Genomic DNA, 25352 nt, shown 5'->3' with positions numbered 1-25352 from the left:
GCAGGAGCTGCAGAATTGCCGGGGAAATTTCCGCAGCAATTCTGCAACGTGTGCACTAAAAAATTAACACTATGTGAATTAAAAAAAAAAAAAGAGAGTAAATTTGAGATTAAAATTATTGAAATTGATGTACTTTATGAAATCTATAGCTTCCAATTGGGTACCCTACCCCCACCATACGAAGAGGTCGTCAATGTACCTTCCGTACCAGACTATGTGTTTGCTGTGTCGGTTATTATCATTATAGAAATACATTTCCTCCCATCTTGACATCACAAGGTTTGAAAGAACTGGGGAGAATTTGGCTCCCATATTTTGTAAAAGAAATAACGTCCATCAACCTAAAATTATTAGGTTTCAGAAGGAAGTTGATGGCAGACAGTAAGAAATCCTCAGTTGCGGTATCATACGACCTAAATGTATCTAGATGACCTGATAGGCAGGAGATGGCTATATTGTGTGGAATTGAGGGATAAAGACCCACCACATCACAAGACAACCAGTTGAAATCCTTTTTCCACTCGTATTCATCAAAGACATCAGCCACAAATTTGGTGTCTCTGATGAAACTGGGCGAGTCTGCAACCAAAGGGTGTAGATGGTGGTCTACCCGTGCTCCTATTCTCTCTCCCAATGAGCCTATATCTGCTAATATTGGCCTTAATGGTGGTGGGTACGTTCTTCCGTACATCTTACACAGAACCAGTGAGGGGCTCAGATAGTTAGAAGGTCACCGCTAGGCGCCAGGACCCGACACCCGTCCCCTGCACCCACCTGGGTCTCTTTATACATTCTATAGGCTTTGGTGCTTGGATGATGTGTTCGTTGAACTTCGGCTTTAGTTCGGTCAACTCCTTCTTTTCCGACGTCTTCACCTCGGGCTTCACCGGTTCTGGGGGCTTCTCGTTGCTGTGTAAACCCTTTGTACAGCCCTGCAGCAAAAGGAAATGGTAGAATGACAGTGAACGCGATTTTACAGCGATTCTATACACGGGTCCAAGAGTGATTCTCATGGTGGGTCCCAAGTTCTGAATAAAGGTTATGTTTTATCCCTATTTTCTCAGGTGCCTCGGAATGTTGGATTTTCTATAGCAATTCTATACACGATACTTTAGCTGGATGAGATGGGTGAAAGGTGTATCCCTTTATTCGGGGGGAACCGGTGGGGACCCGAGTTTATGTCTATTGTATCATTAGATGAAGACACGTACTGCAATACTGAGGAAATCCGAAAAGTCTGTTGTCCGCCTCTTACAGCACGACCAGCCCTGCACACAAGAAAGGAGAGACAAGTTACAACACTACAATGTAACAGGAGCTAAGACGTAACATAAGCTTCGCTGCTACCTTCAGAGCGTCGTGAAAGACCGGGACCCCCGGATGGTAGGTGCACGAACCTGCAAAACGAGAACAAACCCCATTATTATATAGATACAAACAAAATGTAGTCAAGCATCATTGTATTGAAGGAGAGGATGTGGAGGTGAACAGGACACACGATCCCTGGGGATCCCGTAAAAAAGGGGCTACGGTATATGGAGCACACACCACAGTTGTATGAAGTCTGAGGGTCTACTGGAGAAAGGCGAGCACATCCCTCGGCTATAGTCTCATGGGCAATGAGTGAGGTGGAGGTGCGCAGGCTCACATGCCACTGCATTCAGGTGGGCTCTGCATAGCCCTATTCTCAGGATCGGTTGTGGGACCCTCAACAACTAAGAAAATGCAGAGATGACCTTCAAACTTGGCACAAACTTATTAATAAGCTCTGGGGGTCCGATCACTGGAACCTTGGTCACTGCACAGTTGGGTGGTCCCACCAGTCACTTCCTTTGTCCTTATCCTTCCGGACTGATTCTTCCCTAGTTCTGCATTTTGCTCCCGCCCTTATCACTACCGGTAAGACGAGGCAGTGCCTGTAGCACATTCAGGTAGCACAGCTCCTCCAGGATGGCTCATCCATATGTGCCACCAGAAGAAGGTTTGTTGTGTTTCCCAACACAGTCTCAAGCAGGCTATGGAGTCAGAGTCGTGGAGTCAAGAGTCATGGAAATTGAGTCGTCGGAGCCTAGGTTTGGCTTACCGACTCCACAGCCCTGGTCTCAAGAGCAAGTCTGAGCAGACACCAAGACGCAGCCATTGCACAATCCACTCCTTTTGCATGACGATGATGATGAGGAGCACTGTCAGAGCTTTACAAAATGACCTCCCGCGGCTACAGTTGTGCATGTATCTGACTAAGCGGACTCCATGAGGACAATCCCTTTAAGCTTCATAGATTTCCATCTGTCCAGTTAGGAACAAAAGCAACTGTGAATCGGAATCACCGGTTTTGGTGCAAATGAATAAAATGGAGAGGACCAGCAAGAAACCTCCGAAAACTGACTGAATCACGGAGAAAGTAGCGTGAAGTGGAGTAGCAGCGGTTACACATGAGCATGCCACTACACTAAAAGGGGATGTCTCATTACAAAGTTTACCCCTACCTCCACGCCTCCCCAAAGATTCAGAGACACAAAGAAAAAACAAACTGAGCTCATACTCTCCCCTCCCCAAGGGTCCAGCACTGAGCCTCTGCAACTGTTTTAAGTTTAGGTGATTGTCTGCAGCGGGCTTGATATGATGTCACCGATGCAGCCTAATACTGAGCTCAGACGCTCCTGCCATCTATCATTATGTTCCTGTGGATTAGTGGGTTAAAAGACCTGTCTTGTATCCAGGAGGTCCCGATATAAAATCTCAACAGTGCCCTTTTTTTTTTGTTTACCAGAGCCAGTTTGGGTTTGTAACAAACAAGTTATGCCAGACTAATCTAATTTCCTTCTATGATGGAATCACTGACTGGGTGGATCAGGGAAATGCGGTGATATAGTTATATCTCAACTACAGCAAAGCATTTGATAAAGTATCTCATACTATCCTTATTGAAAAAATGACCAAGTTTGGGATTGACAAGGCTACGGTTAGGTGGATTCATAGGTTCAGTGATTGTATGCAAAGAGTGCTAATAAATGGTTGCACATCCAATTGGAAGAATGTTTCAAGTGGGGTACGACAAGGGTCTGTCCTGGGTCCTGTGTTGTTCAACATTTTTATAAATGATCTAGATAAGGGAACTGAAGGTAAACTAATCAAATTTGCAGACGCTGCAGCCAATCACTGCGCCCAGTGCATCTGCTAATGTATATTAGATGGGGTCTGGGGGTGGGGAGGGATCCGGCCTCATGAGCACGGAGGGCTTCTATGTGAATGGAGCACTATCACTCCCATCATTGTCTATACGGCACTGACAGCATGGCCTGGGCTCTGTACTGGAGCAGCAGATGCACATGCCCATCCCATCAGGAGACACAGGACCCCCATTCTGGACATTGGTCGGACCCCCAGGGTCAGGCATTTACATTTCATCCTATGGACAGGTAATAAAAAGTGAGTATGGAACACCCCTTTAAGGCTGGGTCTCCATGGCAACTGTAATCACGATATAATGACGTCACTGGTCCAGGATATGACCCATTTCTGGATGCCCCCCGTCATATCCAGCTCTGCCCCCCTCTATATAACCCCGGGAGAAGCGCTCACCGTCCGTGTTGGTGTCGGCGTCGTAGCGCTGCCCGCAGCCCCGGTTGTAGCACAGTGTGGACATGATGACGAGGAGCGGGAGGACTGGCGCTCTCAGCCGGGGACGCAGCACTCACTCACTCACCCTCCCGCTTCCGGAAACCGCCGGCAACACTCGGGAACTTTCGCGAACATTCCGCGCATGCGCTCGCCACAAGCTTCGGAGCCCCTGCGCATACTCAGATCACAGCCGCAGCCGAGCGTTAATTGCGCATGCGCCTGGTTTCTTTTGCCTCTGGAGCTGGCGGTGCAGGTCACGTGGTGTGCTGTCAGGAAAAAAACTGTTCGGAATCGGGATATTATCTGGCTGCACGTAGTATTGTGAGAGTGGACAGACACTTGGATACAAGTGCAGTCACTTTGCACTGATTCTTGCCCACAGCACAACACTCCATTCATTTTTTACTTCTCTGGGCAATTTCCCATCCAAAAACAAAGTCTAAAAGTGTAAAAGAAAGCTAAATATAGTTAGTGTAAACACGACTCCCCGGATGCTATGGTAACACATTGGCACGCCGCGATTGTGTGGCGCTGTCACTTTTAGGCATCTAAAGGGTTAAACGGCAGCAATCGGTGCTGGTAGAGGCAGTGTTGGCTGTATAACACAGCCATCACCAGCGGTGCCGGGAGCGATCCTTTCACGACGACTCAACTAGTGATTTATAGTTTAAAGAATGAAAAAAAACAGTCCGGCTATTTTTTTTAATCAAATATCCCCCGATAGATTGTCTATCACACTCTGCACTTAGATGTCCTCCCTTCCCTGCAACTCAGACTCGTCTCCCTCTTTAGCCTCCATCTTGTTTCCCAGATGTCATCACTACATTTTATTCCTCCATCAATCCCATCAGGACAGCTAATACCACCTCTGCTTGCTTGGGGGGGGGGGGGGCATGGTGATTAATATCCCTTCCAAATTATGGACTGTCATCTTCATTATAACTGTGTGCCAGGAGCTGTCTAGTCATCATCAGTATCTGTGATATGAGTTTTTATTTACCTTTGTACAAACCTTACAACGGTTATCCTGGACTATAAATATTTTTCCTATGTTCCTAAACACTAACTACCTGCCTGTTGTGCCCGGCGTCGATGTCTTCTGGTACAGAGTGCTCACAGATTGCTCTTGCCAGTGATTCAGCAGCTTCCAATAACGCCACCTCAAGAGAGCATCGACTTCTCTTCCGCTCTGCACTGTTTATGGGGCGTCACTGCTGCCGTCATGCTGATTGATAGCTGGCTCCGTCTTGCTTAATCGCAGGAAGCCGACGGTCAATCGGTATGATGTCGACAGTCACGTCCCATTGACCGAACAGTCCAGAAGAAGAAGATCTGCTGCAATTCCCAGGGAGTCGCTCTGTGATCGCATGACTCAACTGAAGAGAAGTATATCATGAATTTTCAGATAGAAAGTAACAACTAAATAAGCTAAGGCCATTTTTCCTTGTAGAGTAAGGCCGGGGTCACACTATCAGTATGTGGTCAGTATTTTACGTCAGTATTTGTAGCCAAAACCAGGAGTGGAACAATCAGAGGAAAAGTATAATAGAAACACATCACCACTTCTGGATTTATCACCCACTCCTGGTTTTGGCTACAAATACTGATGTAAAATACTGACCAAATACTGATAGTGTGACCCCGGCCTAATAATGTATTTTTTCTAAATGTGTTAGAAAGATGCGGCACTCACCAAGTTGAAAAACTGTTCATAAGTCCTTTATTCCACCCCATACGACATGGACAACAACTCTGACGTGCAGGTTATGGAGGCATGCGGGGAGAGACAGAGTGGACTGTGGCCATTCATGTGCAGACCCTTCAACATGTCCATGTCCATTAAAAAATGGATTAAATTTGCTCCAAAATTCGGTAAAATTCATGAATAAATACAGCAAAAATGCAATAATAATAATAGATTGCTACTAGCTGTACTACCCGGCTTCGCCCGGGGTAATAACTGCTGTTAGCAAAATAGAATGTGTTGACAAAAATTTATTCTGCACACAAAAACCACAAAACAAATAGATAGAAATGTAATTATTAAAAGGCAAAAACTAAGCTAATAGAAGAATTTCACAACATATATTAGCTTTGTTATACTGAGAATGTCTTTGTTGCCTATATTAACCAATCAGAGCTCAGGTTAATTAACTGTAGCAAAATAGAAGCTGAGCTGTGATTGGTTGCTATTGGCAGCCTGATAAATCCCCAGCCAACAGTAAGCCCTCCCCCTGGCAGTATATATTAGCTCACACATACACATAATAGACAGGTCATGTGACTGACAGCTGCCGGATTCCTATATGGTACATTTGTTGCTCTTGTAGTTTGTCAGCTTATTAATCAGATTTTTATTTTTGAAGGATAATACCAGACTTGTGTGTGTTTTAGGGCGAGTTTCATGTGTCAAGTTGTGTGTGTTGAGTTGCGTGTGGCGACATGCATGTAGCGACTTTTGTGAGATGAGTTTTGTGTGGCGACATGAATGTAGCAACTTTTTGTGTGTCGAGTTGCATGTGACAGGTTAGTGTAGCAAGTTGTGTTCAGCAAGTTTTGAGCATGGCGAGTTTTGCGCGTGGCGAGTTTTATGTGTGGTGCGTTTTGAGTATGTGCAAGTTTTGTGTGAGGCAACTTTTGCATGTGTTGCAACTTTTGTGCATGTGGCAATTTTTCCACTTGTGCAAGTTTTGCGTGTGGCGAGTTATCCATAAGGAGAGTTTTGCACGTGTGGCGAGTTTTGCGTGAGCCTAGTTATGCGTGAGCATAGTTTTGCGTGTGGCGAGTTATCCATAAGGAGAGTTTTGCACATGTGGTGAGTTTTGCGTGAGCCTAGTTATGCGTGAGCATAGTTTTGCATGTGGCAAGTTTTGAGTGGCGACTTTTGCGTTTCGACTTTTATGTGGCGAGGGTGGTATATGTGTTCAAGCACGTGGTAGTGTGTGGCGCATTTTGTGTGTGTGTTCATATCCCCGTGTGTGGTGAGTATCCCATGTAGGGGCCCCACCTTAGCAACTGTACGGTATATACTCTTTGGCGCCATCGCTCTCATTCTTTAACCCCTTCATGACCGTGGGATTTTTAGTTTTTCCGTGTTCGTTTTTCACTCCCCTCCTTCCCAGAGCCATAACTTTTTTATTTTTCCGTCAATTTGGCCATGTGAGGGCTTATTTTTTGCGGGATGAGTTGTACTTTTGAACGACATCATTGGTTTTACCATGTCGTTTACTAGAAAACGGGAAAAAAATTCCAAGTGCGGTGAAAATGCAAAAAAAGTGCAATCCCACACTTGTTTTTTGCTTGGCTTTTTTGCTAGGTTCAATAAATGCTAAAACTGACCTGCCATTATGATTCACCAGGTCATTACCAGTTCATAGATACCTAACATGACTAGGTTATTTTTTACCTAAGTGGTGAAAAAAAATTCCAAACTTTGCTAAAAAAAAAAAAAAAAATTGCCATTTTCCAATACTCGTAGCGCCTCCATTTTTCATGATCTGGGGTCGGTTGAAGGCTTATTTTTTGCGTGCCGAGCTAGCGTTTTTAATGATTCCAATTCGGTGCAGATATGTTCTTTTGATCGCCCGTTATTGCATTTTAATGCAATGTCGTGGCGACCAAAAAAACGTAATTCTGGCGTTTCGATTTTTTTTCTCGTTACACCGTTTAGGCTAATGCTTTTTTTTATTGATAGATCGGGCGATTCTGAACGCGGCGATACCAAATATGTGTAGATTTGATTTTTTTTATTGATTTATTTTGATTGGGGCGAAAGGGGGGTGTTTTAAACTTTTATATTTTTTTATTTTTTTCACATTTTTTTTAAACTTTTGCCATGCTTCAATAGCCTCCATGGGAGGCCAGAAGCAGGCACAACGCGATCGGCTCTGCTACATAGCAGCGATCTGCTGTTCGCTGCTATGTAGCAGAAAATCAGGTGTGCTATGAGCGCCGACCACAGGGTGCCGCTCACAGCTACCGGCGATCAGTAACCATAGAGGTCTCAAGGACCTCTATGGTTACAATGTAGAAGCATCGCCGACCTCCGATCATGTGACGGGGGTCGGCGATGCCGTCATTTCCGGCCGCCCGGCCGGATGCGGTAGTTAAATGCCGCTGTCTGCGTTTGACAGCGGCATTTAACTAGTTAATAGCGGCGGGTGAATCGCGATTTCACCCGCCGCTATTGCGGGCACATGTCAGCTGTTCAAAACAGCTGACATGTCCCGGCTTTGATGCGGGCTCACCGCGGAGCCCTGCATCAAAGCAGGGGAGCTGACCTCGGACGTACTATCCCATCCGAGGTCAGTAAGGGGTTAAGTCCCCCTTGTTCACATCTGGCAGCTGACAATTTGCCTCCAACACTTTTCCTTTCACTTTTTCCCCATTATGTAGATAGGGGCAAAATTGTTTGGTGAATTGGAAAGCGCGGGGTTAAAGCTGAATAATATACAGGTGCCTCTCACAAAAAATTAGAACTCTAGGGATGTTCTTGAGGTGTACATGACATGAGCGAGTGATCGGATGTGGGGAGTGAAGGAAATAGAATCACAGGCGAAGGCCAGGTGTCTAAGAACGTGACATCATCAGGAAAGACCAGAGCTGGGGGGCTTGAGCAAAAGTCTACCTCATTTTATTGTTTTGTAACCAGCCTTGCCGCATGTAAAGTTTGCGTTGACGCCGGGTGACATCTGTAAAGTAGCAGTCCAGTGATTGTTTTTCTTTCACCCTTGAAAATTTGAATATTATCTAAAAGTTAATTTATTTCAGTTATTCAATACAAAACGAGAAAATCATATATTATATACAGTCATTACAAACAGAGCGATCTATTTCAAGTGTTTATTTCTGTTAATGTTGATGATTATGGCTTACAGCCAATGAAAACCCAAAAGTCATTATCTCATTAAATTAGAATAATTAACAAAAAACACCTGCAAAGGCTTTCTAAGTGTTCACAAAGGTCACTTAGTCTGTTTCAGTAGCTCCACAATCATGGGGAAGACTGCTGACCTGACAGATGTTCAGAAGGCAGTAATAGACACACTCCATAAAATGAGGTACAGTATAGACCAAAAGTTTGGACACACCTTCTCATTTAAAGATTTTTCTGTATTTTCATGACAATGAAAATTGTAAATTCACACTGAAGGCATCAAAACTATGAATTAACACATGTGGAATTATTTACTTAACAAAAAAGTGTGAAGCAACTGAAAATATGTCTTATATTCTAGGTTCTTCAAGGTAGCCACCTTTTGCTTTGATGACTGCTTGGCATTCTCTTGATGAGCTTCAAGAGGTAGTTACCGGGAATGGTTTTCACTTCACAGGTGTGCCCTGTCAGGTTTAATAAGTGGGATTTCTTGCCTTATAAATGGGGTTGGGACCATCAGTTGTGTTGTGCAGAAGTCTGGTGGATACACAGCTGATAGTCCCACTGAATAGACTGTTAGAATTTGTATTATGGCAAGAAAAAGCAGCTAAGTAAAGAAAAATGAGTGGCCATCATTGCTTTAAGAAATGAAGGTCAGTCAGTCTGAAAAATTGGGCAAACTTTGAAAGTGTCCCCAAGTGCAGTGGCAAAAACCATCAAGCGCTACAAAAAACTGGCTCACATGAGGACCGCCCCAGGAAAGGAAGACCGAGAGTCACCTCTGCTTCTGAGGATAAGTTTATCCGGGTCACCAGCCTCAGAAATCGCAGGTTAACAGCAGCTCAGATTAGAGACCAGGTCAATGCCACACAGAGTTCTAGCAGCAGACACATTTCTACAACAACTGTTAAGAGGAGACTGTGCAGCAGGCCTTCATGGTAAAATAGCTGCTAAGAAACCACTGCTAAGGACAGGCAACAAGCAGTAGAGACTTGTTTAGGCTAAAGAACACAAGGAATGGGCATTAGACCAGTGGAAATCTGTGCTTTGGTCTGATGAGTCCAAATTTGAGATCTTTGGTTCCAACCACCTTGTCTTTGTGCGATGCAGAAAAGGTGAACGGATGGACTCTACATGCCTGGCTCCCACCGTGAAGCATGGAGGAGGAGGTGTGATGGTGTGGGGGTGCTTTGCTGGTGACACTGTTGGGGCTTTATTCAAAATTGAAGGCATACTGAACCAGCATGGCTACCACAGCATCTTGCAGCGGCATGCTATTCCATCCGGTTTGCGTTTAGTTGGACCATCATTTATTTTTCAACAGGACAATGACGCCAAACGCACCTCCAGGCTGTGTAAGGGCTATTTGACCAAGAAGGAGAGTGATGGGGTGCTACGCCAGATGACCTGGCCTCCACAGTCACCAGACCTGAACCCAATCGAGATGGTTTTGGGTGAACTGGACCGCAGAGTGAAGGCAAAAGGGCCAACAAGTGCTAAGCATCTCTGGGAACTCTTTCAAGATTGTTGGAAGACCATTCCTGGTGACTACCTCTTGAAGCTCATCAAGAGAATGCCAAGAGTGTGCAAAGCAGTCATCAAAGCAAAAGGTGGCTACTTTGAAGAACCTAGAATATAAGACATATTTTCAGTTGTTTCACAATTTTTTGTTAAGGAAATAATACCACATGTGTTAATTCATAGTTTTGATGCCTTCAGTGTGAATGTACAATTTTCATTGTCATGAAAATGCTGAAAAATCTTTAAATGAGAAGGTGTGTCCATATTTTGGTCTGTACTGTATACTTCTGCTCACCTCTCCCCTCCCCAAGCTCTGGTCTTTCATGATGATGTCACGTTCTTAAGACACCTCTCCTTCACTCCGCACATCTGAATACTTGCTCATGTCATCTACACCTCAAGAACATCCCTAGAGTTCAACCTTTTTTACCTTTGACTCTGCAAAAACTTACTGTTGATCTTCTTCATTCTCATCTGGACTATTGCATCTTTCTACTGATCGGTCTCCCTCTTACTAAACTCTCTCCCCCTCCATCCTGTACCAGTCATTGCACTGGTTACTTATCCACTACACAGTTCAATAAAAACTTATCACTCTCACCCACAAAGCGCTCCATGTGTTAGCACCAGCCTTCAGCTTCTTCCTCATCTTTGCATACCACCCTACCAGTGACCTCCATTTTGTCAATGACCTAAGACTAACATCCTCAATAATCCGAAACTCCCACTTCTGTATCCAAGACTTCTCTTGTGCTGCGCCAATTCTCTGGAACTCCCAATATGCCATTTAAGGGGTGACCTAAGAATGCATTTCTTTAGACTGGCCTATGACCACACCAATCTAACACTGCAGAATATGTTGGCACTATAGAAATAAAATAAAAATCATTATAATTCTTAATATACAATCTGCCCTATTCATATTTGTCCCTGTATGTGGTATGCTTCGGTCTCTGTGTGGTGGTAATATATGATCTGGTTATGATGTGATGCTATTTGTCCCTTGTATGTAGTATATTTGGTCACTATGTGGTCTGGTCATGGTGTGCTGGTATTTGTTTCTTGTATGTGGTATAATTTGGACACTGTGTGGTGATAATATCTGATCTGGTCATGGTGTGACGGCATTTGTCCCTTGTATGTAATATCATTGGTCACTATGTGGTGATAATATGTTGTCCGGCCATGATGTGGCAGTGTTTGTCCCTGGTATGTGGTATTATTCAGTCACTATGTGGTGGTAATATATGATCTGGTTATGATGTTATGGTATTTGTCCCTTATATGTGGCATTATCGACATTTTAAAAATGTATATGACTCATTCCCTTAAAGAAAAATAAATACAAATATACCTAAAAAGAGTGCAGGATATTTTAGGAAAAGTTTAATAGGCTAGAGTAGAGTAGGGCCTGGCCCAAAGAGTCTACCTTGTCGTGGTTCTCAACGCAAGCAATGAATAGCCAGGTATTTCACCGGGAAGGAACAACCACGGGAAGGGCAGCATCCAATAAAGGAAAACCACCTATGCCAAAACATGGTATCCATCCACAGACAGCTGTTTCGGGGTATTTGCCCCTCATCAGTGTGGAGTAGGAAACTGGCTATTAGGAGCAGTGCTTAGTGAAAAGGCTATGCAGCGCACACACCGCTCACATATCAGACACATACAGCACACACCGCTCACATATCAGACACATGCAGCACACACCGCTCACATATCAGACACATACAGCACACACCGCTCACATATCAGACACATACAGCACACACCGCTCACATATCAGACACATACAGCACACACCGCTCACATATCAGACACATACAGCACACACCGCTGCATATACCCCGAAACAGCTGTCTGTGGATGGATACCATGTTTTGGCATAGGTGGTTTTCCTTTATTGGACGCTGCCCTTCCCGTGGTTGTTCCTTCCCGGTGAAAGACCTGGCTATTCATTGCTTGCGTTGAGAAACACGTGATGGTGTCTCTGCGGCTTTTCTACATGCATTTGCATATTTCCCTGTTGTGGATTCTGTTTTTGGGCTCCCTCTGGTGGTTACAACTGGTACTGGGTGACTTTGGTGGGTGGCGGTCTCTGGTTTCCACCTGTCCATCAGAGGCTGGGTGTTTCCTATTTAACCTGGCTTTCCTGTCATTCCCTTGCCGGCTATCAATGTATCAGTGTGTCTCTGTTACCTGCTCCTAAAGCCTTCAAGACAAGCTAAGTTCTGATTTCCCTGTTTCATGTTTGCTTTCATGTTTTTAGTCCAGCTTGCAGATATGTAATTCTCTGCTACTGGTTGCTCTGGTGGGCTGAAATTACCACTCATGTACCATGAGTTGGCACATGAGTTCAAGTAATTTCAGGATGGTATTTTGAAGGGTTTTTAAGCTGACCGCGCAGTGCACCTTTTGTATCCTCTGCTATCTAGCTTAAAGCGGGCCTCATTTTGCTGAATCTATTTTCATAACTACGTTTGTGCCTTCCTCTCATTTCACCGTCATTATATGTGGGGGGCTGCTATTTCTGTGGGAATATTTCTCTGGAGGCAAGATAGGTCTGTGATTCTTCTGATAGGGGAAGCTAGATCTCCGGCTGGCGCGAGGCGTCTAGAGTCCCCCCAGGAACGCTCCCCGGCTACTGTTAGTTGAGTGTTGAGGTTCAGGATCGCGGTCAGCTCAGGTTCCATCACCCTAGAGCTCGTCCTGTTTTTGCCCATGTTATTTGTTAAATTCCCTGCCATTGGGAACATGACATTTCCCATAAGGGATGGGGGCACTGTTCTGGATCACTGCGTTGAGAAACACATGATGGTGTCTCTGCACTGTTGGATGTTTTGATCGCCCCGAGGTCATTCATCCTTATGTTCATTACCTTGTCGTGGTGGCAGAATTTTTTTTGGCCAAAGCAAAGGTGCTGGTTTGGTTTTGTATGTGATCTGGTGTTAGATGGGAACTGTTTCTGTGTGATTGAGAATGTGATGCATAAGTGGAGTTTTTCTGGGAGTGATCGGTGGGACTGTGGAAAATTAGACAGGTGGAGGCGGAGCTGGGGTGGAGACTGGGCGGAGTCTCATTGGGGACCGAAAATGTTGCTAGTATGGGGCCTTGAAATCTCCGCTGGCAGCTCTGAACACACCTATAAATCAATATGAATGTATGTATGTATGTGTCTTATATGTGAGCGGTGTATGTGCTGCATGTGTCTGATATGTGAGCTGCGTGTGTGCTGTATGTGTCTGATATGTGAGCAGTGTGTGCTGTATGTGTCTGATATGTGAGCGGTGTGTGCTGTATGTGTCTGATATGTGAGCGGTGTGTGTGCTGTATGTGTCTGATATGTGAGCGGTGTGTGCTGTGTGTGTCTGATATGTGAGCGGTGTGTGTGCTGTATGTGTCTGATATGTGAGCGGTGTGTGCTGTATGTGTCTGATATGTGAGCGGTGTGTGCTGTATGTGTCTGATATGTGAGCGGTGTGTGCTGTATGTGTCTGATATGTGAGCGGTGTGTGCTGTATGTGTCTGGTATGTGAGCTATGTGAGCGGTGTGTGCTGTATGTGTCTGATATGTGAGCGGTGTGTGCTGTATGTGTCTGATATGTGAGCGGTGTGTGTGCTGTATGTGTTTGATATGTGAGCGGTGTGTGCTGTATGTGTCTGATATGTGAGCGGTGTGTGCTGCATGTGTCTGATATGTGAGCGGTGTGTGCTGCATGTGTCTGATATGTGAGCGGTGTGTGCTGTATGTGTCTGATATGTGAGCGGTGTGTGCTGTATGTGTCTGATATGTGAGCGGTGTGTGCTGTATGTGTCTGATATGTGAGCGATGTGTGTGCTGTATGTGTCTGATATGTGAGCGGTGTGTGCTGTATGTGTCTGATATGTGAGCGGTGTGTGCTGTATGTGTCTGATATGTGAGCGGTGTGTGCTGCATGTGTCTGATATGTGAGCGGTGTGTGCTGTATGTGTCTGATATGTGAGCGGTGTGTGCTGTATGTGTCTGATATGTGAGCGGTGTGTGCTGTATGTGTCTGATATGTGAGCGGTGTGTGCTGCATGTGTCTGATATGTGAGCGGTGTGTGCTGTATGTGTCTGATATGTGAGCGGTGTGTGCTGTATGTGTCTGATATGTGAGCGGTGTGTGCGCTGTATGTGAAGCGCCCCAACCATCGCAGGGCTGTGGGGTACCCGGTACCGGGCCTCTCTGTCTCGGTTCTGGGATTGTCACGGCGGCTAGACCCGGTCCGTGACCCTGCTAAGGGGCGTCCAGTGAAAGTTGAGAGTGATGATGTGTGGTGCAGGTTGCGATGAATAACGAGGACACAGGGTTGCAATCTCTTTACCTCTTTACTGAAGGTTTCGAGATACCCAATCCAGAGCACTGTTAACAGGGCTGGATGAGACCGGCCGGTCCAAAGGCACATCCGGAGTTCCCTTAGCAGGTGGGAATCAGTGTCTACCTTCTAGCGCCTGTGTGTTGTAGTCCTTCCCTGCTGAGCACCCCGGGATAGTCCTCACATCTGTTGTGTCTGTCTCTGATGTTCGTTCTCTCTGTCCCCCAGATGATATGGTTAGGACGCACCCGTATGACGGGGTAGGCCTGGAGTTCTTCCGGGACCCTAGAGTCGCCCCTCTCCCACAGCTGCCTCCGGTGTCTGCTTAGGTGTTTAAGTGAGACAGGCAACCTATAATTGGCTGTCCTGCCGTGGTTTGAAGTAATGCTTAGAGTCTCTTACTTTCTCGGCGTTCCGGCCACCGACTTTGCGCCTCAGAAGGATGTTGCCTCGATCTTACAGCACAACTCCTTCTGGTCCTATCACCTCTGCGCTGTATTCCCGTTTCTTACTCCTTCACAATACCCCTCGCTTCTTGTCCTTTCCTAGGAGACTGCCGCTGTAAGCACAGGCACGGCTCCGTAACGTTCTTTCTTGTTCACTAGGGCTCTGCCAGGATCCCACCTCTGACAGGTCCTCTCTCGAGCTCTTCCCAGCTCCTTTCTCCCTGACTTCCTGTCCAACCCCCCAGTTTTACCCAAGTGTGAGGAGTGGTCTAATAGATAGAACACCCCCCCCCCCGGTGGCCAGAGTGTGAGGTGTAGTGTGTGTCTGCGATACCTGGTCAGGTGAACTCCTTTAGTGCAATCAGACGTACCATCACTCCCCTTAGTGGCGGAGCAACAGTACTGCAATGACCAGGACTCTGGGGCACTGCACTCCCCCCCCCCCCCCCGCTTAAATCCAGTACTCCCGGACTGGGAAAAGAAAAACAACATTACACGTTAGTAGGAAACACAGAAAACTTTGGAACACTATAAACAAGTAAATGCTAGGAACCAGTAACTATATAACAGTGCTTCCCTTTATGGGAGGTGAGGACACTTGAACGTTTCGCAACTTTTGGGTCATGCACAGTTTATGACTCCCAGTCCAGTGGTTGAAACAGCGGGGACCCCGGGTAAACAAAGGGGTCCCCTTTTGAAAGTTTTGGAGCAATTCACTGTCCATTACTCCAATGTCCATTTTTTTTAAACCTGTAACGCAGATATTTACACAAATATTCTTAACCAAATAACAACTTTCGTTAATACCTCCAAGTTTTGTAGTGAAGGGGAGTTTGATTCTTGGTGCTACGCGTAGACCTTCGCAGCGCAGGGGTTGCTATTGGCCGAACGGGGCCCGCTATGCTTGCTACCGCTGGTGTAGTGCACTGTCTTCTAGCTACGCTTCTAGTGAGTCTGGGTAGCACTGGCATGCTGGAGTTCTCAGGGCTGCTGCTACCAACAGTGGGTACGGCAGATTCGTCGCTGGCAGAGGGAGGACTTGCTAGTTTAACAGTTGGCATGGCATCTTCAGGCGGGATCTGCTGAGATTGCGGGCCTGGATGATCTGGTACCACCGTTAGTTCTGGTGGGTTCGGTTGACGGAACATTAGGACAGGTACCACGATGGCCTGATTTATCTGAGTCCAGGACTGGGGAAAATCGCCTAGAACAGTGTGTATCATCTTCTCTTCTACAGGTGGGGAGGCTCCTGGACCTGTTTCCCTCTCTCTCAACTTATCGGGGCATACTTTAAGGTGATCTCTGGATATTGCCGTTGAGGTTTCCCCTCCATCTTTGCTGATGAGACAGACCTTCGTGTTGTCGAAATCGGATGGCAGGATGGCATACGGTTCCGCTTCCCATTGGTCGTCGAGTTTGTGTAGCCTCCTCTTTCGTTTGAGTACTTGCTCCCCGGGTGACAAGGGAATTGCAGGAGCGTGCTGGTTGTAGTCTCTTTCTTGTTTTTGCCTAGCCTAGGCGAGACTCCTTTCCACGCATTCCTGTACTTTGCGGTACCTTCGCTGCCTTTCTGCATCCCAATCTGCATCCGGCGAGGTATCTTCGGGGATTAGGACCCCCATGTCCAGATCAACGGGTAACTTGCTAGACCTTCCTCGCATCAGGTACGCTGGAGTGTAGTTGGTGGAATTTACTGGGATGTGATTGTATATGTCCACCAAGTCAGGCAACTTTGTTGGCCACAGATTCCGTTTCTCTACGGGCAAGGTCTTCAGTAAGTCGATCACCACTTGGTTCATCTTTTCACACATCCCGTTGGTTTGGGGATGGTACGGTGTGGTTCCGATCTTCTTACACCCGTACAGATGGCAGAACTCTTGGAACACCTCTGCTTCGAATGCTGGTCCCTGATCGGTCAGTACCTTCTCCGGGTACCCATGGGGCCTACAAAAGTACTGCTGGAAGGCCTTGGCGGCCGTCCTGGCCGTTAGATCCTTGACAGGTACAACCACCAAAAATCTGGAGTAGTGATCTACGATGGTAAGAGCGTAGGTATAGCCTGACCGGCTTTGTGTCAGCTTCACATGATCCAGCACGACCAGTTCGAGCGGCCATTTGGTGATGATGGGCTGCAAGGGAGCCCGTTGGCTGTCACGGTCCTTCCTGCATAGGCTACATGGACCGCACTCCCGACACCACTTCTCAATGGCTCTCTTCATGTCAATCCAATAGAACCTCCCTCGGAGTAGCCTCTCCAGCTTCCTCCATCCGAAGTGTCCGGCTCCATCGTGGTAGGCTCCCAGAACTATGGGCACATCTTGCCTTGGCACCACTATCTGCCATTCCAATTCATGAGTACGTGGGTCGATGCTCCTCCGGCACAGCTTACCATCGTGAATAAACAGTTTGCTTCTTCCCTTCCACAGCTGTCGTGTCTCCTGTGGATCATCTGGGCCGGGATGCAACCCTGCCTGCGTCAAGAGCTCTTTCACCCGACGGACCGCGGGGTCACCATCCTGGGTCTCCGCCCATCCGTGATAGGGCAGGGGATTCAGCGTGGCATCCTGTTGGTTCTTGTGCCTGTTCTTCACATGATGGGAGTACTGAGCGGCTTTGGGGCGATGGAATGCGGGCAGCTCTACCTCTTCAAGTGCCTCCGGGTCCTCCCCCGTTTCTGGCAAATTGGGCATCCGGGACAAGGCATCGGCATTCGCATTCTTGCGTCCTGCCCGGTACTTGATGGTGAAGTCGTAGTTGGACAGCCGGGCCATCCACCGCTGTTCCAAGGTCCCGAGTTTGGCTGTATCCAAGTGCGTCAGCGGATTGTTATCCGTGAAGACGGTGAATTTCGCCGAGGCCAGGTAGTGTTTGAACCTCTCTGTCACTGCCCAGACGATGGCAAGGAACTCCAGTTTAAAGGAACTATAGTTGTCAGGGTTCCTTTCCGTGGGACGAAGCTTCCTGCTGGCGAAAGCGATTACCCTCTCCTTGCCTTTCTGGACCTGGGACAGCACGGCCCCCAATCCTACAGTGCTGGCATCCGTATACAGCACAAACGGTTGGTCGTATTCAGGGTAGGCCAGTACCTCTTCTCCCGTCAGTGCCGACTTCAAGCAAGTGAAGGATCCTTCCAGCCCCTCGTTCCAATCAAATGGGGCGTTCTCCCCCTTGGTCTTCTTTGATTGGCCCACCAACAGGTCTTGCAAGGGCGCAGCCTTCTTGGTGAAGTCCTTAATGAACCTCCGGTAATAGCCTACCAGCCCGAGGAACTGCCGGACTTCGTGGAGGTTGCTGGGCTTCGGCCAGTCCTGGATCACCGTGACTTTGTCGGGGTCTGGGGCCACTCCTTCAGCACTCACCACATGGCCCAGGTACTGCACTTTGGGTTTCCGCAGATGGCATTTGGATGGTTTCACCTTTAAGCCAAAGTTGGACAGGGCTTCAAACACCTCAGCCAGGTGCTTCAGATGGTCTTCGTAGGTCTTAGAGAAGACAATGACATCATCCAAATACAGCAGTACGGTTTCAAAGTTCTTGTGCCCCAGACAGCACTCCATCATCCTCTGGAACGTCCCCGGTGCATTGCACAATCCGAAAGGCATGTAGTTGAATTCGCAGAGACCCATCGGTGTCGTGAAGGCCGTCTTCTCTTTGTCCGCCTCCGCCACGGGAACCTGCCAGTACCCACTGGTGAGATCTAAGGTAGAGAAGTAGTTAGCAGATTTTAAGGCAGCCAGAGACTCCTCTATCCTGGGCAGTGGGTATGCATCCTTATGTGTAATGCGATTCAACTGCCTGTAATCAACGCACATCCTCATTGTGCCATCTTTCTTTTTAACAAGGACTAATGGAGCTGCCCAGGGGCTACAACTGTCTCTCACCACCCCAGCCTCCTTAATTTCTCGCAACATGTCCTTGGCACACTGGTAATGAGCTGGGGGTACAGGGCGGTATCTCTCTTTTATGGGCCGATGATCTCCTGTGGGGATATGATGTTGTATCCCTTTCACCTGTCCAAAATGTAAGGGGTGTTTGCTAAATACCCGCTCGTACTCGTGAACCACCCTGTAGGCCCCCAGTGCCCACATGCAATTCCCGATACCAATCTTTCGAGTGCCCTGCAGAACCGTTGTCCTCCGCCAGGTTAGACGGGACCAAGGGTCCAGGTGTCTGTATCACACTATTATTGACAGAGAACAGTTTGGCGAGCGTGGCATACTTGGTGAGATGGACCTCTTCCTCCCCACAGTTAAGGACACGTACTGGCACCCTCCCCTGGCGGACGTCGACCACCCCCCTGGCTGTTAGGAGAGTAGGCCTATTGTCTGAATATACGGGTTGTACCAGGGCCTGGTAGTCCTTACCCCTGAGGCCTATGGCTGCCCGACACCATATTAACATCTCACTCCTGGGGGGTATCGCGATAGGGTTTGAATCACTCACAGTGACACGACCAATTTCACCACCAGTCAGCTCTACCTGCTGTCTCTGCATCAGAGCTCTGATTTCTTTTTGCAGGGCGCGTTGTTCACTGTAGCCAGCGGTTTCTGCTACCTGTTGTAACAAGACGATAACTTCTGCAAGACAATTTTCTATTACATTGGTACCGATAGTTATCATGGGATTACATTCACGGCGGTCAATATCAACAATTACAATCCCTTGGGCCTTCAATTCCACCCGCCCCACCTTGATGGTGACCTCTTTATACCCCACTTGTGGCAATGGCTGACCATTACTGGCTATTATGGTGAAATCGTCATCGGGGCCACGAGTAATATCGGTGTCCTCCCAATACCGTTTATAAAGCACGTAAGGCATAGTCGTCACCTGAGAACCAGTGTCCAGCAGAACGTTCATGGGGATACCGTCGATCACAACAGGAAGGACTGGTCGCCCTCGAACGTACTTGGCTCTCCAATGCTGCGGGCCTGATCGTCCTACTCCTGGGGGTTGGCCCTTTGCCCCAGGGGTTGCTCGTTTAAAGGACAGTACCTTGCAAGGTGGCCCACCTGGTGACAGCGGCGGCAGATAGGTCGTCCGTCCCGATGGAAGCGATCGTCGTCCCGGCCTCTGGTCGGCGGAGTCCTCTGTCGAATCCAGGGGACATCCTCTGGTCTGGAGGCCAGCTGGATCTTCTCCTTGGGGGCCTCCTGTAGGGACTGCACAGTCCGGGCTAGGGCAGCAACGCTCTTGGTCAGCTCCTGCATCTGGAGGCGGAGTCCTGCGGGGGAGTCGTCCTCTAAGCTCTGGGCCTCGGTGGCGACTGGAGCATCTGGCGCCACCTCCTGGTGGTACATGAGGGCTTGACGCCTGGGGAGTACCGCACGGCTGGACTGTCGCTCCTGCAGCGCCTGGATGGCTTTATCCTTGAATTGCGCAAAAGTCAGGTCTGGATTTTGCATGGCCAGGAAGTGCAATTGGCCCCTTTGATGACTGCACAGGAGCCCCTCAATGAACCGCTCTTTCAGGAGTTTATCCTCATCTTGCATGCTGCCGGGGTCACTTTGCTTAATGGCCCGCAGCGCCTCCTGGAGATTAAGGGCATAGTCCCGTAAGCTATCCTGCTGTCTCTGTTTGCATCCATAGAAAGTCAATTTAATTTCTGTAGCAGTACGGGTATCGAAGGTGGCTTTAAGCTTTGCAAAAACCTGCTGTGCAGTTCCCTTATCCGCAGCGGGCCAGGACTTCACTTCTCTCAAAGCCGCTCCAAAGAGTTGGTTTGTTATCATATGAACCTTCTGAGGCTCTGTCAAGGGGTAGAACTCGAGCAGGCTGCAGATTCCTTCTTTAAAGTCAGTTAATGTATGCGACTCCCCGGAGTATCGTGGGAGCCAGGCCGCTCCGGGCAGGTACGGCATAGAGAAGGGCATTATGGCCGTTGTGGTGGCGGCAGTCTCTACTGGCTGATGGGGGCAGCGGGCTCTGCGGCAACCGGTGGTGGTATTAGGGCCGCGGCTACATCCGCTGCGGGGACCGGAGCTGCCTCTGTGTCCACGGCTGCGACCGCCGCCTCCGCTCCTCCCGACTCAGACATGGCCGTCCCTTCCTCCTACTAACCTGCTGGAGGTCGGAGTTCCTCTTCCGGGGTTGGCACTTTACTGCGCTTTCTCGTTCCGCGCCCCTTTTGACCGGTTCCGCCCACGAAGCTAAGGCTCCTCCCTCCGTGCGCGGCGATGGCGAATTGTGGCGGGAACTCTTGGCGGCAATAGCAATGCACAGTCTTTGCAATAAGTCACAGTCCAAGCACAATAAATCACAGTTCCAAGGCACACATGACCTGATCCTTCAGGCTTAAGTAGATCCTGTTCGTGATGCCAAATTGAAGCGCCCCCACCGTCGAAGGGCCGTGGGGTACTCAGTACCGGGCCTCTCTGTCTCGGTTCTGGGATTGTCACGGCGGCTAGACCCGGTCCGTGACCCTGCTAAGGGGCGTCCAGTGAAAGTTGAGAGTGATGATGTGTGGTGCAGGGTGCGATGAATAACGAGGACACAGGGTTGCAGTCTCTTTACCTCTTTACTGAAGGTTTTGAGATACTCAATCCAGAGCACTGTTAACAGGGCTGGCTGAGACCGGCCGGTCCAAAGGCACATCCGGAGTTCCCTTAGCAGGTGGGAATCAGTGTCTACCTTCTAGCGCCTGTGTGTTGTAGTCCTTCCCTGCTGAGCACCCCGGGATAGTCCTCACATCTGTTGTGTCTGTCTCTGATGTTCGTTCTCTCCGTCCCCCAGATGATATGGTTAGGACGCACCCGTATGACGGGGTAGGCCTGGAGTTCTTCCGGGACCCTAGAGTCGCCCCTCTCCCACAGCTGCCTCTGTTGTCTGCTTAGGTGTTTAAGTGAGACAGGCAACCTATAATTGGCTGTCCTGCCGTGGTTTGAAGTAATGCTTAGAGTCTCTTACTCTCTCGGCGTTCCGGCCACCGACTTTGCGCCTCAGAAGGATGTTGCCTCGATCTTACAGTACGACTCCTTCTGGTCCTATCACCTCTGCGCTGTATTCCCGTTTCTCACTCCTTAACAATACCCCTCGCTTCTTGTCCTTTCCTAGGAGACTGCCGCTGTAAGCACAGGCACGGCTCCGTAACGTTCTTTCTTGTTCACTAGGGCTCTGCCAGGATCCCACCTCTGACAGGTCCTCTCTCGAGCTCTTCCCAGCTCCTTTCTCCCTGACTTCCTGTCCAACCCCCCAGTTTTACCCAAGTGTGAGGAGTGGTCTAATAGATAGAACACCCCCCCCCTGGTGGCCAGAGTGTGAGGTGTAGTGTGTGTCTGCGATACCTGGTCAGGTGAACTACTTTAGTGCAATCAGATGTACCATCACTCCCCTTAGTGGCGGAGCAACAGTACTGCAACGACCAGGACTCTGGGGCGCTGCATATGTGTCTGATATGTGAGCGGTGTGTGTGCTGTATGTGTCTGATATGTGAGCGGTGTGTGTGCTGTATGTGTCTGATATGTGAGCGGTGTGTGTGCTGTATGTGTCAGATATGTGTGCTGTATGTGTCTGATATGTGAGCGGTGTGTGTGCTGTATGTGTCTGATATGTGAGCGGTGTGTGTGCTGTATGTATCTGATATGTGAGCGGTGTGTGTGCTATATGTGTCTGATATGTGAGCGGTGTGGGCTGTATGTGTCTGATATGTGAGCGGTGTGTGCTGTATGTGTCTGATATGTGAGCGGTGTGTGTGCTGAATGTGTCTGATATGTGAGCGGTGTGTGTGCTGTATGTATCTGATATGTGAGCGGTGTGTGCTGTATGTGTTGTGGATTCTGTTTGTGGGCTCCCTCTGGTGGTTACTGCTGGTACTGGGTGACTTTGGTGGGTTGCGGCCTTTGGTTTCCACCTGTCCATCAGAGGCTGGGTGTTTCCTATTTTACCTGGCCTTTCTGTCATTCCCTTGCCGGCTATCAATGTATTCAGATGTGCTCTGTTTGGTTCCTGCCTACCTGCTCCCAGATCTTTCAGGATAAGCTAAGTGCTGATTTTCAGTTGTTTGGTTTTTTGTCCAGCTTGCTTATTATGTCTCTATGCTAGCTGGTTGCTCTAGTGGACTGAGGTTCTCCCCATGTGCCATGAGTTGGCACATGGGTTCTTGTAATCTCAGGATGGTTTTTTGATTAGGGTTTTTTGCTGACCGCTCAGTCCCCTTTTGTATCGTTCTGCTTTCTAGTTTACAGCGGGCCTCAATTTGCTAAATCTATATATATCATCTCTATGTGTGTGCCTTCCTCTCATTTCACCGTCAATACATGTGAGGGGGCAACTATATCTTTTGGGGTTCATTCCTCTGGAGGCAAGTGAGGTCTTTATTTTCTCTGCAGTACTAGTTAGCTCTTAGGCTGGTGCGTGGCGTCTAGAACCAACGTAGGCACGCTCCCTGGCTATCTCTAGTTGCGTTTGTCAGGCGTAGGGCAGCGGTCAGCCCAGGTTCCATCACCCTAGAGCTCGTCCGTTATTTATTTGTACTTTGCTTGTCCTGTGCTATCCCTAGCCATTGGGGATTCATGACAGTATAGCCGGCCCGCAAAGTGTTAATTGTTTGGGCTGAAGCAGGAGAAATAGAAGTGTTTAAGGGAAATTTTTTTTTTTTTCCCTTCAGAGTTTTGCTGCCTAGCCCTTAATTGCTGTCTAGCTGCTTCTTACCTCCTCTTAACCCTTGAATGGCTCTGATCTTAGCTGTTTTACATGGATGTCCAGAGTTTGGCTTCCAGCCTGAGTAATCTCGCGGCAAAAGTTCAAAACATACAGGATTTTGTTGTTCACACTCCCATGTCTGAACCTAGAATTCCTATTCCAGAGTTCTTCTCTGGAGATAGATCTACCTTCCTGAATTTCAGGAACAATTGTAAATTGTTTCTTTCTTTAAAATCTCGCTCCTCTGGAGACCCTGCTCAACAGGTCAGGATTGTAATATCTTTCCTGCGGGGCGACCCTCAGAATTGGGCATTTGCATTGGCACCAGGGGATCCTGCATTGCTCAGTGTGGATGCGTTTTTTCTGGCATTGGGATTGCTCTATGAGGAACCCAACCTGGAGATTCAGGCTGAAAAGGCTTTATTAGCCCTCTCTCAGGGGCATGATGAAGCGGAAATATATTGTCAAAAATTTCGGAAATGGTCGGTGCTTACTCAGTGGAATGAGTGCGCCCTGGCTGCAAACTTCAGAAATGGTCTTTCTGAGGCCATTAAGGATATTATGGTGGGGTTCCCTACGCCTACAGGTCTGAATGAGTCTATGGCTATGGCCATTCAGATTGATCGGCGTTTGCGGGAGCGCAAACCCGTGCACCAGTTGGCGGTGTCTTCTGAACAGGCACCTGAGACTATGCAATGTGATAGAATTCAGTCCAGAAGTGAACGGCAAAATTATAGGCGGAAAAATGGATTGTGTTTTTATTGTGGTGATTCAGCTCATGTTATATCAGCATGCTCTAAACGCACAAAAAAGCTTGATAAATCTTTTGCCATTGGTACTCTGCAGCCCAAGTTCATTTTGTCTGTGACTCTGATTTTTTCACTGTCTTCCATTTCCGTTGATGCCTATGTGGATTCGGGCGCTGCCCTGAGTCTTATGGATTGGTCATTTGCTAAACGCTGCGGTTTTAGTCTGGAGCCTCTGGAAGTCCCTATTCCTCTGAAGGGAATTGACTCTACACCATTGGCTATGAATAAACCGCAGTATTGGACACAAGTGACCATGCGCATGACTCCCGTTCATCAGGAGGTGATTCGCTTCCTTGTACTGTATAATTTACATGATGTACTAGTGCTGGGTCTGCCATGGTTACAAACTCATAATCCTGTCCTGGACTGGAAAACAATGTCTGTGTTAAGCTGGGGATGTCAGGGGGTTCATAATGATGCACCTCCGATTTCTATCGCTTCATCTACTCCTTCTGAGATCCCTGAGTTTTTGTCTGACTATAGGGATGTTTTTGAGGAGCCCAAGCTCAATTTGCTCCCTCCTCATAGAGATTGTGACTGTGCTATAGAATTGATTCCTGGCAGTAAGTTCCCTAAGGGTCGTTTATTTAATCTGTCACTGCCAGAGCATACTGCTATGCGGAATTATATTAAGGAGTCCTTGGAAAAGGGACATATTCGTCCATCTTCGTCCCCTCTGGGAGCAGGTTTTTTTTTCGTGGCAAAAAAAGATGGTTCCCTGAGGCCTTGTATAGATTATCGCCTTCTGAATAAGATTACAGTCAAATATCAGTATCCATTGCCATTATTGACTGACTTGTTTGCTCGCATTAAGGGGGCTAGGTGGTTCACTAAGATAGATCTTCGCGGTGCGTATAATCTGGTGCGGATAAAACAAGGTGATGAGTGGAAAACCGCATTTAATACGCCTGAGGGCCATTTTGAGTATTTGGTAATGCCTTTTGGACTCTCCAATGCTCCGTCAGTCTTTCAGTCCTTTATGCACAATATTTTCCGTGAATATCTGGATAAGTTTATGATTGTGTATTTGGATGATATTTTGGTGTTTTCTGATGACTGGGAGTCTCATGTTCTACAGGTCAGGAAGGTGTTTCAGGTTCT

General features: G+C 47.9%; 1 protein-coding gene across 1 annotated transcript in view; it reads right to left on the bottom strand.

Annotated features, from left to right (window-relative positions):
* The window catches only part of CHORDC1 (cysteine and histidine rich domain containing 1), a 38472-nt gene extending 34649 nt beyond the window's left edge, over nt 1-3823 (bottom strand). Inside the window, exons 1-4 of the mRNA XM_077298549.1 lie at nt 3583-3823; nt 1348-1397; nt 1212-1268; nt 775-932 (exon numbers count right to left, since the gene is read on the bottom strand). Coding sequence (XP_077154664.1) covers nt 775-932; nt 1212-1268; nt 1348-1397; nt 3583-3646 — 329 coding nt within the window. The 5' untranslated portion in view covers nt 3647-3823. The remainder of the gene's footprint in view (nt 1-774; nt 933-1211; nt 1269-1347; nt 1398-3582) is intronic.
* Nucleotides 3824-25352: the final 21529 nt, after the last annotated feature.

The sequence above is a fragment of the Ranitomeya variabilis genome, chromosome 3 (assembly GCF_051348905.1).
Source record: "Ranitomeya variabilis isolate aRanVar5 chromosome 3, aRanVar5.hap1, whole genome shotgun sequence".
NCBI lineage: Eukaryota > Metazoa > Chordata > Amphibia > Anura > Dendrobatidae > Ranitomeya > Ranitomeya variabilis.
This window is presented reverse-complemented; position numbering and strand designations above follow the sequence as displayed.